This window comes from Onychostruthus taczanowskii, unplaced genomic scaffold, assembly GCF_017590055.1.
Source record: "Onychostruthus taczanowskii isolate IOZ18803 unplaced genomic scaffold, ASM1759005v1 scaffold24, whole genome shotgun sequence".
Taxonomy (NCBI): Eukaryota; Metazoa; Chordata; class Aves; order Passeriformes; family Passeridae; genus Onychostruthus; species Onychostruthus taczanowskii.
The window spans coordinates 1,422,526-1,435,285 of record NW_024499684.1 but is presented as its reverse complement, the minus strand read 5'-3'; the positions used below and the strand labels follow the sequence as shown (position 1 = coordinate 1,435,285).

General features: G+C 50.0%; 2 protein-coding genes across 2 annotated transcripts in view; one reads left to right on the top strand and one right to left on the bottom strand.

Moving 5' to 3' along the window:
• Positions 1–9,685: 9,685 nt before the first annotated feature.
• RSRC1 (arginine and serine rich coiled-coil 1) overlaps positions 9,686–12,760 on the bottom strand; it is a 101,813-nt gene continuing 98,738 nt past the window's right edge. The window contains exons 9-10 of the mRNA XM_041406014.1: positions 12,441–12,587; positions 9,686–11,695 (exon numbers count right to left, since the gene is read on the bottom strand). Of these exons, the coding sequence (XP_041261948.1) occupies positions 11,603–11,695; positions 12,441–12,587 (240 nt within the window). The 3' untranslated portion in view covers positions 9,686–11,602. The remainder of the gene's footprint in view (positions 11,696–12,440; positions 12,588–12,760) is intronic.
• Positions 10,366–11,364, top strand: LOC121336659. Its single transcript, XM_041406013.1, has 2 exons — positions 10,366–10,974; positions 11,008–11,364. Exons 1-2 carry the CDS (start codon positions 10,366–10,368, stop codon positions 11,362–11,364), a joined length of 966 nt encoding a protein of 321 aa, XP_041261947.1.

Sequence of the window (12,760 nt, the reverse complement as noted above, 5' to 3'; positions counted from 1 at the left end):
GGGACAGGCCCGGCCTCAGCGGGGCTGCGGCGCGTCCCGCTCCGCGGCGATTTGAGGAAAAATCCAGTTTTTCCAGTAGATGGCAGTCAAATAAAGCTGCGGCCTCCTGCCAGCGGCTGGGAACCGCGGAACGGGGGAAAGAGCGAGAGGCTGGGGTGAGGTACCCAGAGCAGCTGTTCCAGGGGTCCAGCGTGGGGAGGGCCGGATGGACTGGGACTGGGATGGACTGGGACTGGGATGGGCAGGGACTGGGACTGGGATGGACTGGGACTGGGACTGGGATGGACTGGGATGGGCTGGGACTGGGATGGGCTGGGACTGGGATGGGCAGGGACTGGGACTGGGATGGACTGGGACTGGGACTGGGATGGACTGGGATGGGCTGGGACTGGGATGGGCTGGGACTGTGATGGGCTGGGACTGGGATGGGACTGGGATGGGCTGGGACTGGGATGGACTGGGACTGGGATGGACTGGGATGGACTGGGACTGGGATGGACTGGGATGAGCAGGGACAGGGATGAGCAGGGACTGGGATGAGCAGGCTCTGGGATGAGCAGGGACAGGGATGGGCAGGGACTGGGATGGGCTGGGACTGGGATGGACTGGGACGGACTGGGATGGGCAGGGACTGGGATGGACTGGGACGGACTGGGATGGGCAGGGACTGGGACTGGGACGGACTGGGACTGGGATGGACTGGGATGGACCGGGACTGGGATGGACTGGGATGAGCAGGGACAGGGATGGGCAGGGACTGGGATGGACTGGGACGGACTGGGATGGGCAGGGACTGGGACTGGGACGGACTGGGACTGGGATGGACTGGGATGGACCGGGACTGGGATGGACTGGGATGAGCAGGGACAGGGATGGGCAGGGACTGGGATGGACTGGGACGGACTGGGATGGGCAGGGACTGGGACTGGGACGGACTGGGACTGGGATGGACTGGGATGGACCGGGACTGGGATGGACTGGGATGAGCAGGGACAGGGATGGGCAGGGACTGGGATGGACTGGGACTGGGACGGGGATGGACTGGGATGGGCAGGGACTGGGATTGGGATGAGCTGGGATGGACTGGGACGAGTAGGGACAGGGACGAGCAGGCCCTGGGATGCTCCAGTGGCTGCACGGGGCTCCAGGGCACGTCCCCTTCCCAAGGCTCTCATTGTCCCCTCCCTGCCCTGCTCTGGGTCACAGGTAAAAGGAGTCTTGGTTTTAGCAGAAGCAGATAAAGGGAAAGCCCCCAGCAAACCTTTGGAATTGTTGTCAAAGGGAGGTTTCAGTAAAAGCACGGATTTGGGAGATCTCTCCCAGCCTTAATCACAAGATATTTTGAGAAGATGGAGTTCCAGGAGTGGGAGAATTTGCAGAATTTTGTATTTGATACAGGAATTGTGTTAAAGGAAATCCACCTGGCTGGTTTGTGATAAATGAACATTCCAGCCTGGAATGGCTGCCCTAAAACCAACCACAGCATCTCTGTTAATCAGAATATTGACAAGTCATTAATAAATGACCACTGTAAATTATTTCATCACTATGCTAAAATCGCTGCTTGTGGCATTTTTAGTGGGAATAGACTTTAACTTTGGAGCAGTTTTAAATAATTCTAGAATCTTTGAGTAACTGCAGTGCAGAGGTGGAGATTACTAAAATATTTGTAATATTCTGTGTGTGGCTTGAAGCAAAGCTGAATTCTGTGTGTGAGCAATAAAACCCATCCCAGCTGGCAGGAGATTTGGTGATAAGAAGCCCAGCAGAGGCAGAGCTGCCTCACTGAGCTGGTTTATTTGCTGCTCTCCCATCCCCAGAGGTCACCTGGGCCTGATGCCTTCAGAGGCCACCTGGAGCAGAGGCTGGGAATGATAAAGGAATAAAGCAGGGATTTATTAAAATACCTCAAAGGATACACTCTGGGCAGGACAGGAGCCTGGCTGAGGCTCTGCCCAAGATGGACCCAAGGTCAGGAGTTCTCACCCTTTGATAAGTTTTGGTCCATTTCCACATTGAGTTCTCTGTCCAATTCCAGCCCCAGGTTCTGCAGTCCCACCCTCCCAGGCTGCTCCCCTCCATTCCCTGCTGTTTGCACTGTTGGGCTGAAGCTGCAGCGGTGTCCTTGGTTCTGGGGCTGGAAGAGGATTGCTCTGTGTGCCTGAGCTGAGAGGAGAGCTGCTGACACTTTATATGGAGTTCAGAGTTTATATATATATACTGTTACAATGCAGCACAGAACCTGGAAAACACAAAAGCTAAAACTGAAGGCATCAGGGTGACTCTCCCTGCAGCATTCCCTGCCACCAGTCACTCCCCAGAAACATTCCAGCCTGGAGTGAATCCCAAACCCTGGGATCTGAGGAAATTCCAGCAGCTGAGAGCAGAATCACCTGGCTGCTGTGATCTGCAGAAATGCTGCAGCCTCGGTTCATTCACCTTTGATGTCTCCTCTCCCCTTGGGGCGCTCCCCCTGCAGCCTGATGGATCCTGATGGATCCTGGTGGAACAAGGATCTCCTCTGCTGGCTGCCATGGAAATACTCCAGGCTCCTCTAATCCCACCTGGTTATCCCAGGCATGTTTCCTGTAGGGAATCTGAGGAGGGACAGGACACAGGGAATGAATTCCCACTGCCAGGGGCAGGTTCGGGTGGGATTTTGGAGGAATTGTTCCCTGGGAGGATGGGGAGGGGCTGGGATGGAATTCCCAGAGCAGCTGTGGCTGCCCCTGGATCCCTGGCAGTGCCCAAGGCCAGGCTGGACACTGGGGCTGGAGCACCTGGGGCAGTGGGAGGTGTCCCTGCCCATCCAGGTGGATCTTGAAGGTCCCTCCCAACCCAAACCATTCCATGATTCTCTGAACTCAGCCCTGTAAAAAGAAATCATTTCTAACCCTGGGACAGGGATGTGGAGTTTTCCCACAGCTGTTCCCAGCACTCCACATCACCCACACTCCCCTGGTTCATTGTGTGCCCACTCTCACTCCCAGGGATGAAATCTCTGCCAGCCAGAGCAGCTCCAGTGCTGGATCCTGGGCAGGAACCCTGGGATGAGGCTGCAGTGGTTCTTCCTTTCCATTTTCCAGGATTCTGTGCAGGAACCCTGGGATGAGGCTGCAGTGGTTCTTCCTTTCCATTTTCCAGGATTCTGTGCAGGAACCCTGGGATGAGGCTGCAGTGGTTCTTCCTTTCCATTTTCCAGGATTCTGTGCAGGAACCCTGGGATGAGGCTGCAGTGGTTCTTCCTTTCCATTTTCCAGGATTCTGTGCAGGAACCCTGGGATGAGGCTGCAGTGGTTCTTCCTTTCCATTTTCCAGGATTCTGTGCAGGAACCCTGGGATGAGGCTGCAGTGGTTCTTCCTTTCCATTTTCCAGGATTCTGTGCAGGAACCCTGGGATGAGGCTGCAGTGGTTCTTCCTTTCCATTTTCCAGGATTCTGTGCAGGAACCCTGGGATGAGGCTGCAGTGGTTCTTCCTTTCCATTTTCCAGGATTCTGTGCAGGAACCCTGGGATGAGGCTGCAGTGGTTCTTCCTTTCCATTTTCCAGGATTCTGTGCAGGAACCCTGGGATGAGGCTGCAGTGGTTCTTCCTTTCCATTTTCCAGGATTCTGTGCAGGAACCCTGGGATGAGGCTGCAGTGGTTCTTCCTTTCCATTTTCCAGGATTCTGTGCAGGAACCCTGGGATGAGGCTGCAGTGGTTCTTCCTTTCCATTTTCCAGGATTCTGTGCAGGAACCCTGGGATGAGGCTGCAGTGGTTCTTCCTTTCCATTTTCCAGGATTCTGTGCAGGAACCCTGGGATGAGGCTGCAGGGGTTCTTCCTTTGCATTTTCCAGGATTCTGGGCAGGACCTGGGGGATGAGGCTGCAGAGGCTGCTCCTTTTGCAGCTGTTGGAAGGAGCTCATTATGGGATGCTGGGTGCCAGGGATGCAGGGCTGTGTTTGCACAGGGATCTCTAATTGCTCAGCCCTTCTCCAGCTCTGGGGCTGCTGCAGCTGCAGTTCCTTTGTGCAGATTAAAGAGTTCTGTAAGGAACTCCTCGTGCTGCAGCTCTGTCAGGCTGGAGGGCATCTCCAATGAGATTAATGATGTCTGCCTTAATGGAAGAAAACTTTGCATAAATGAGATTATGGTTTCTGCTGAAACCTGCCAACTCTTATTCATTTGCAGTAAATATTATCTTTAATTAAAAGTTTTAAGGTATCTTGTTCCTGAGCTAATGAGATCTACAGTGATTTCCCTTAGGAATTAATTTACCTTCTTAATTCTTATTCATTTTGGTGAAAGGACTATTTAAATCTGCTCCAGACTTCAGAGCTTTCTTGAGCACATTCAGCCAGAACAAAAGGTCATTTTGCCATATTGATGTTTGTTGATATTTGTAATTCCCTTGTTCTCTCTCCATTCCAAAGATCCCTGTTTAGGTTCCTGCCCCAAACATTTCCTTCCAACCCCTGAGTTCCTCTTCACTCCTCATGCTGAGAGGTTTTCTTCCCAGCAATTTGGGTTTGTGTTTTCTGTTCCCTCCAGAGTAAAAATCAGTTCTGGTGATGCCCAAAAAGACTCTGATTGTGATCAACTTTTTATATAAAATACACTAAAATCTGTGGGAAGGTTTTCTGTTCCCTCCAGAGTAAAAATCAGTTCTGGTGATGCCCAAAAAGACTGATTGTGATCAACTTTTTAAATAAAATACACTAAAATCTGTGGGAAACACTTGGTGCAACTGCTGAAAAGCACAGGAATATTTCTGCCTTTCTGGGAAATCATCCACTCTAATTCCTCTAATAATCCAAAGGATTATTTTGAAGCAGCAGGGATGCTTTAACACTTGGAGGTGAAAATTGCATTCCTGCACGTGTTTGAATGGGAAAAGTGCCAGACTGGGCTGGGAGAAGTGGAGCCAGAGCCCTTCCCGAGGCTGGACACAACTCTGCTGGCCAGACTGAAATTCATTAATTATTAGAACTAAATGGCAAGGTTCCCTTCTTTAAAACAGACATACAGGTGGAAATGAAAGAGCAAATTTCAAAGGAAATACCTGGTTTGTACACACAAAGAAGAAAGAAGAGGAAAGAAAGAATGAATGCTCCTTAGCTCATTATCAGCAGATTTTTCTGTTGAAATCCAGTCTGAATCCTGTGAGTCTCCTCTGAAGATGCTGCATCTCACAAGGTTTAAAATTTGGGTAATTAATTACCCTAACGAGGGAAATGGAGCAATCAGAGCCAAGTGTTGACCAGAGGTGGTTTTGTTCTGATGAAATATAAAATACCTGTTCAGGACTATGCTGTCAGCCTTACCTGGATAAGTTGAACCCTATTTTATATAAGATGCAAGCAAGGGAAAGACAATTCCTCCTTTCTATAGGAAAAAAAAAAACTAAATTTCTTTTACTATTATTCCATTTTTTTCCATTTCCCACCCAACAGAAAACCTGCCCATGTCCTCTCTTTGTGTATAATTAGGAAATATCCCTAAAACCTGCCCTTGTGTGTCTGCAGCTGATAAAAGGAGTCACTTAGAGGCTGCAGGAGGAACCTCTGCCTGCAGGAACTCCTAACCCTGAACTTGCAGCACCAAAAAAGGGGAAGAAACACATTTTGGGTCCTGGGCTGGGCTATAAATAGAGCTGTCACCAGCTCGTGCAGGCTGCTGATGACCTTCCTTTTATAGCTCACTGCAGCCCAGCTCCCTCCACCCACACAAATTAGAGATTGTCAATTAAGGCTGAGCTAATAAACACTGCTGGCAGGGCAGCAGATCCCTCTGGGAGCAGGAGGGACCCTCGGGCTGTGCCACGGATGTCCTGAGACTTCAGTGCCCATAAAGTCTCAGCAAAGTGGGGAAATGGCATTTTGGGTGTGGAGTCACCATCCCTGGATGTGTTCAAAAAAAGATTGGATGTGGCACTTGGTGCCATGACCTAGCTGAGGTGCTAGAACGCGGGTTGGACTCGATGATCTCAAAGGTCCCTTCCAACCTAGAAATTCTGTGATTCTGTTCTTTGAGGAAGCTGGGAGCTGGTACCAACAGCAAGGTAAGACACCAGGCTGAGCACAAAGCACCAATAATGCAGGGATTGCAGGCTGGTGAGCTGGGATGGCTCCCTGCTGTCCTCTGTAGGATCTCCTGGCACTGGCAGCAGGTGAAGGCACTTTCAGCCCCTCTTTAAAGCCCGTGCCCAGTTCAGGCCACGCTGTGTTTGTTCCTAAGGGCTCTCCTGCCTCAGGCTGCTTGTGGCTGCAGCTAAAAATTCCTGCTGCTACCTCAGCAGATCCATTAATCCCATGTTCCAATTAGTCCTGGACAAACTGAGTGTATAAGTTATCACAACATCGAGTTCCCAGCTCAGGTTCTGGCTGATTTCACAGGGAGGGCAAGGATAAATTGTCAGTTCCAATCAGCCAGGACAGGTTTCACTGCTCACTCAATAAAACACCCAGCTTTTATTACACAATTACTTCTTAATTACATTTCTTGCAGCTCCAAACTTCCAAACATTCAGCTCTGCTTACCCAGCTAGCGAGAAACAGCAGAATTAGTAAAAATAGGGGGTTTCCAACTATTTTGGGAGGAATGGGAGCACCTGGGGGCCCGGCTCCATTCTCTGCCCAGCAATGTCAGGAGCAAGGTTGAAGGAAACCCGAGAGGGCTCCATCCCCAGCAGCTCTGGAGGGATCAGCAGCTCCTATTTCCATTTCCCACGGATGGGCAGAAATGAGGTGTCCTCACTCCTCCAGCTGCTCCTTTCCAGGTGGGCTCAGGGCTGCTCTGCACTTCCCAGAGGTTTAAATGTATTTTTAGTGGGAGAGGCCTTTGGACTGTGCTGTTCCACAGCTGATTTCAGTCCAGAGGTGACATCAGCTTCTGCCAAGGCAGCTGGTGATTAATTGTTGGTAAATGTCAGATAAAAGCAAGGACTGGAGGAAGATGTGTAAGAACATGGAAATTAATATTTGATTTAAATATCTCTTCAGCTCCCTGTTGCCCAGTTCAGGAATTTGTACAAGGCCTGAAATAAGACAACAAGAATTTATAACAAAATACTGTTAAATTCACTGGGACAGAATCAGAGAATCATGGAAAGCTTTGTGTGGGAAGGAACTCAAAGATTATTTAATTCCCATCCATGGCAAGGACACCTCCCCCAGGTGCTCCAGCCCCAGTGTCCAGCCTGGCCTTGGGCACTGCCAGGGATCCAGGGGCAGCACAGCTGCTCTGGCAATTCCAGCCCAGCCAGGAATTCCCAATTCCCAATCTCCCATCCATGCCTGCCCTCTGGCAGTGGAGCCATTCCCTGTGTCCTGTCCCTCCATCCTTGTCCCCAGTCCCTCTCCAGCTCTCCTGGAGCCCCTTCAGGCCCTGGCAGGGCTCTGAGCTCTCCCTGGAGCCTTCTCCTCTCCAGGTGAACATTCCCAGCTCTCCCAGCCTGGCTCCAGAGGGGCTCCAGCCCTGCAGCAGCTGCAGATCTTTTGTGGGAGCAGAGCACCTGGAATGTGGGAGCTGGGCTGGGAGCTCAGCTCAGCCTGCTGGAGCACCCTCCTGCCCCTCTGCTTCCTTCCACAAAGAGGAGCCACCTGGAGTCCCCTGTGTGGCAATTCCAGAGGGCCTCAGGGTCACTGAGCCATTCCCAGCCAGCCACTGCTGCTCTGTGTCCAAACTGGGAGAAACAAACAGCCAATGCTGCCCTGAGTCCAAACTCCCAGAGGGGGGTGTTTTCAGTCCTGGCTAGTTGTGGTTCTGGGTTTTGTATCACGTTCAAGCTGAGGAGTCTCCCCAGCCCCCTCCAGCCCTGGGTTCAGCCCCAGGTTCCAGCTGGTCCCTCCTCACAAAGGTTTCTGGAGTTCAAGGATCCCCACTAAAAATAACTCCCTCCTTGTAACCTGACAAATGGAAAACTGTCATCATGCAGGGGGCTGGTTTTGGGTTACAGCTGGGACAGGGGCCTTGGGATCACCCAGTGCTGCCCTCCTGGAGTGACTGGAGCAGGAGGAGCAACATTTGATCTCCTGGCCAGGAGGGTTTCTTTGACAGCATCATTTGAGCAGCAAAATCCTCCTAAATTATTGTAACAACAATGACAACCACCTAAAAACCACCCCCAGGTCCTTTCCAGGCAGTTATCCCTCACCTACAGTGCTGGAGCTGCTGAGGGATGAGGAGCAGGGACCATTCCTGATGGGAATGGAGGGTGGCTGCTCTGCAGGCTCTGGGAATGAGTTTGCTGCTGGAATTCCTGGGGAAAAGGGCTCTGCTGACTCCCAGGAGCCAGAGAAGCTCCAGTTCCAGCTTTATCTTCCACAGCTCAGGCAGTCTGGCATTGGCAGGAACTTTGTGCATCAGAGAGTCCTGAGTGACAAAGCCATGTCCCTGCAGGCTGCCAAACACAGCCAAAATCCTGAGTTCTACAGGGAAAACTGACAGCTGCTTGTGTCCCTTCCTGTGCAGGAATCTGCTCCCTTTCACCAGGAGCAAACTGGGAAAAATACCAGAAAAAAATGAACTTTCTGTAGGAAAGAGTCCTAAATGTGAGAACTGAAAATGACAGGAACTAAAACCAGGATTTTTGTCACAGGTTAAGATTTAGGAGATGAAGAACAGTGGCATTACTGGATCAGGAGAAGCTGGAGCCAGCAGTGCATTTATCCAGGCTGCTGGAGATGATTTGCCCACATTTAAGGGGTTTATGGCCAGGTGCTGGCATGAATTAATTTGGATGAGGTCACACATCCTCCCTCTTCCTCAGGGAAGAAGGCCCCAGCCATGGAATGGTGGAGAGCACATTTCCTTGGACACTTCCTTGGACATTTCCTTGGACATTTCCCTTCCTAATGTGCCCCAGGGTATAACAATTCCAGCAGTAACCTCCAACCCCTCCTGGGTCCCCCAGCAGAGCTGATTCCTGCCTCCCCATCCCACTGCTGCTGCTCCAAGGCAGGGAGGTGAAGAGCTGATCCCAAGGAAAAGCCAAGTTTGTCCCAGTGGGATCTGCTGGGACATAATCACAGGAGCTGTGTCCCTCCCAGGGGCAGGGAGGAGTCAAACCCACCTGGAGTGCTGGGGGCTCTGGAAATGTCCCTGCAGGCTGGCACGAGCTCGGGCACCGCTGCATCCAGGGATGTGCCAGGGCAAGAACCCAGGAAAATCCCCTTCAATGAGCCCCCTGAGGCAATGCCCAAGTTACTGTTCCAAGAAAAGTGCACGATCCTGAGGAATTCGTGGATAGTCTGATCACTGAGCTGCTACTGGAATGATAAAAATCAACTTTATCCTGATTTGCTCCACGTTTCCAGTGGTGTTCGGAATATTTCAGTATATTTTCCGTTCAGTTAAATTTTCCAAATGTTATTTCAATTACCTAAATGTTATCTAAACATTTTAAAATTTATTAACTTAATTTATTTAAATTAATTTATTGATTTTAATTTATTTAAATTATCTAAATGTTATTTCCATTTTCTTTCCAGCTCTTGCTCCCAACTCTCCTCCAGCAAATTCAGATGTTGATTAATAAACAATAAATAAATAAATGAACTCTACTTTAAATCTATTTGCTGCCTATTGTAAAGTTTTCTAATATTCTACAGGGCTGCAAATAAAAAGAATCATTTTACATCCAATAAAAGCACCAAACTTATCCAACACAATGTGTGAAAAGAGGAATTTACACCTGGACCTTCCATGGACATCAAACAGTTTTTATTTTCTATGAAACAAACATAAAAGGTGATGATAAAATGCAGCAATGACAAATATTACCATTTAAAAATGCTGAAATGAAACAGGGGAAACAAATTTTTTCCCACTTTTTCCTGCAGACAAGGTCTTGGAATATTTTGATGCAGGATAAAGTCAAACTAACCCTTCATAAAGGAAGTAAAAATGTGTCAGAATGCAAATTCAATACATTTTCCTTTTACATCCAGGATCTAAAATAAAAAATAAAACAACCAAAGTCCATTTCCAGAGTCAGCCTCCATTTTTTATCACCACAGATCTGAGAAGCAGGAGGAACAATCCCAAAAAGCAGCTTCCCAAGGGAATGCTGATGCAGGGCAGCTCCAGGGAGCTCATCCAGAGGTGGGGCTCAGTTTTCTCCTCTCCTGATGTGACAATTTCCCCCCAGCTTTGCTGAAGAAACACTTTTGTATTTTATTTATTTGATTTGGTTGATTTCCTGCACTTAGATGGATGATGGGCAGATTTTTGTGGAAGCTTATCCAGGCTAAATTCAGATGTTCAGACTAAACTTTGATTATTTAAAAGTCCCACCTGGCCCCAGGGAACTCCATGGGCTGGGAGCAGCCCCTGCCCAGAAGCAGGTGTGTGGCAATTCCATCATTTGGCAATTCCAGAAATGATGAGGTTGATACAATTCCCATTTTGGAGGGGCAGTAGTGGCAGATGCTCAAGGAAACGTGGAGCATTTTCCACCAGAGTGAGGCAGTGGGAGCAGAGGGATGAACACATCCAGGGAGAGGATTCCCTCAGGCAGGAGCCTGCCCAGATGTTCAGGATTGCACAGGAGGAAGGGATAACAGGGATGGATCCTGGATCCTCTCCAGCTGCAGGACATGGAAGGGCAACTGATGGCTCCTCACTCCCCCAGCCCCCAGCCTCAGTTCCCACTTACCTCCCAGCTCCTACCTGGCTCTATAAAATTTTCTGGATTGGGAGAGATAAAATGATATTTCATGGGCTGCCAGGTGCTCTTCACCTGAGGAATTCCCTCCAAAAAAATGGAAATGCCCCTGGCTGTGCTGCCCTGCCCATCTCCAGCATGGAGCCTGCAGAGAACCAAGGCAGGACATCCCTGGGTAGCCAGGGGAACCAGGAGAGAACATCCCTGGTTATCCAGGGGAACCAAAGCAGAACACTCCTGGTTATTCAAGGGAACCAGGAGAGAACATTCCTGGTTAGCCAGGTGGAGCAGAGCAGGACATTCCTGGTTATTGAGGGGAACCAGGAGAGAACGCTCCTGGTTATTGAGTGGAATCAGGAGAGAACATTCCTGGTTATTCAGGGGAACCAAAGCAGAACACTCCTGGTTATTGAGGGGAACCAGGAGAGAACGTTCCTGGTTATTGAGTGGAACCAGGAGAGAACATTCCTGCTTATCCAGGTGGAGCAGAGCAGAACGTTCCTGGTTATTGAGGGGAACCAAAGCAGAACACTCCTGGTTATTCAGGGGAACCAGGAGAGAACATTCCTGCTTATCCAGGTGGAGCAGAGCTGGCCATTCCTGGTTATTGAGGGGAACCAGGAGAGAACTTTCCCAGTCATCCAGGTGGAGCAGAGCAGGACATTCTGGTTATTGAGGGGAACCAGGAGAGAACTTTCCCAGTCATCCAGGTAGAGCAGGGCAGGACATTCCTGGTCATTGAGGGGAACCAGGAGAGAACTTTCCCAGTCATCCAGGTAGAGCAGGGCAGGACATTCTTGATTCCCCAGGTGGAGCAGGACAGAAGATCCCTGGTTTTCCAGGTGAAACCCTCCCTGCCTGCCCAGCTCACTGAAGCCTCCTCTAAGAGACAAGAAGAGCAGCTGAGAGCGGGAGCTGCACGTGGGAAGGGGCTGGGATGCCCTGGCAGCCGTCAGGCCACGGGGCTCCCCATCAGCCGCTCCTGGCGCAGAGCAACCAGCCTCTGGAACCACTTCTCCTCAGCCTCTGCCTTCTCCAGGAACAGCTGCCACGGGGGAAAAGCCGGCACAGTCAGCGAGCCCGGGGCTGTGCCCATCTCCTGCAGCACCCACCACTGCCCCGCTGCCCACAGGAGAAGCTCAGGGGGGGCAAAGACAAAGGTGAGCCAAAATCATCAACAACAGCAGAGACTGTTCAGGGAATCCTAAAAGAGTTTGGCTTGGGAGGGGTCTTAAAGATCATAATCACTGGGGAGGCAAGGCTCCAGTGCAATTCATGTCCTGATATCTGTTCTCTGTCCATTCTACAGAACCCACACTGATTTCTTCACTGCAAGGCATTTTTGACTTGCTAATTCTTAAAAAACCTTTTCTTTCCCTCTAAAGCTCTTCCAAAGGGATTTGCTCAAGTTTAGCCACAATGATTTAAAATTATCTGAAGCCTGTCCCGTGTTTAAAACGTTGCAAGTTGGCAAAACGGGCAAGTTCTGAGTTTTCCACCAGGTTTCCAACTACAGAAACCAATTTGTCCTGAATTTTTGTTTACCTGAACTTCCCCAGTGTTACATTAATTATATTTTATTATAAAATTCATTTATAGCTCTAAAATTCCTGCTGAACCTCCTTGTGGGATTGCTCTGCTGGGTGATGGGAGGAGTGGGATCCTCTTTATCCCAGAGCAGGGATTTTGTGAGGAGCTGTGGGGTCACACAACCCTGCTCTCATGCCAGGGGCTGCTCTAAAGCTAAAGGTGGGATAAACTCTGGCTAAAAAGATGGGATAAACACTCACATTTGGATGTGCTAAGGAATTGTCATCCTGGTACTTGATGGCAGTGGGAATGTTGGCAGCTGGAGGCTCTTTCTCAGCAGCAGCTGCCTCAGGGGCTCCTGCTCCCACATTCACAGGCTCCTGTTGGAGCTCAGGAGGATCTGCTGACTGAAAAAGAAACAAACACACAAAATTTGAGTGCTTTGTCCCAGTATTCCCAACTGTGGCAGTATTTTAACCCAGCACTTGGCTGTCTTCCCTGAAAGGATCCTCGTGGATCCTCAGCATCTTCAGTGGGACACACTGGACAAGGACAAAGGACAAGAAGTGATAAAAACAAA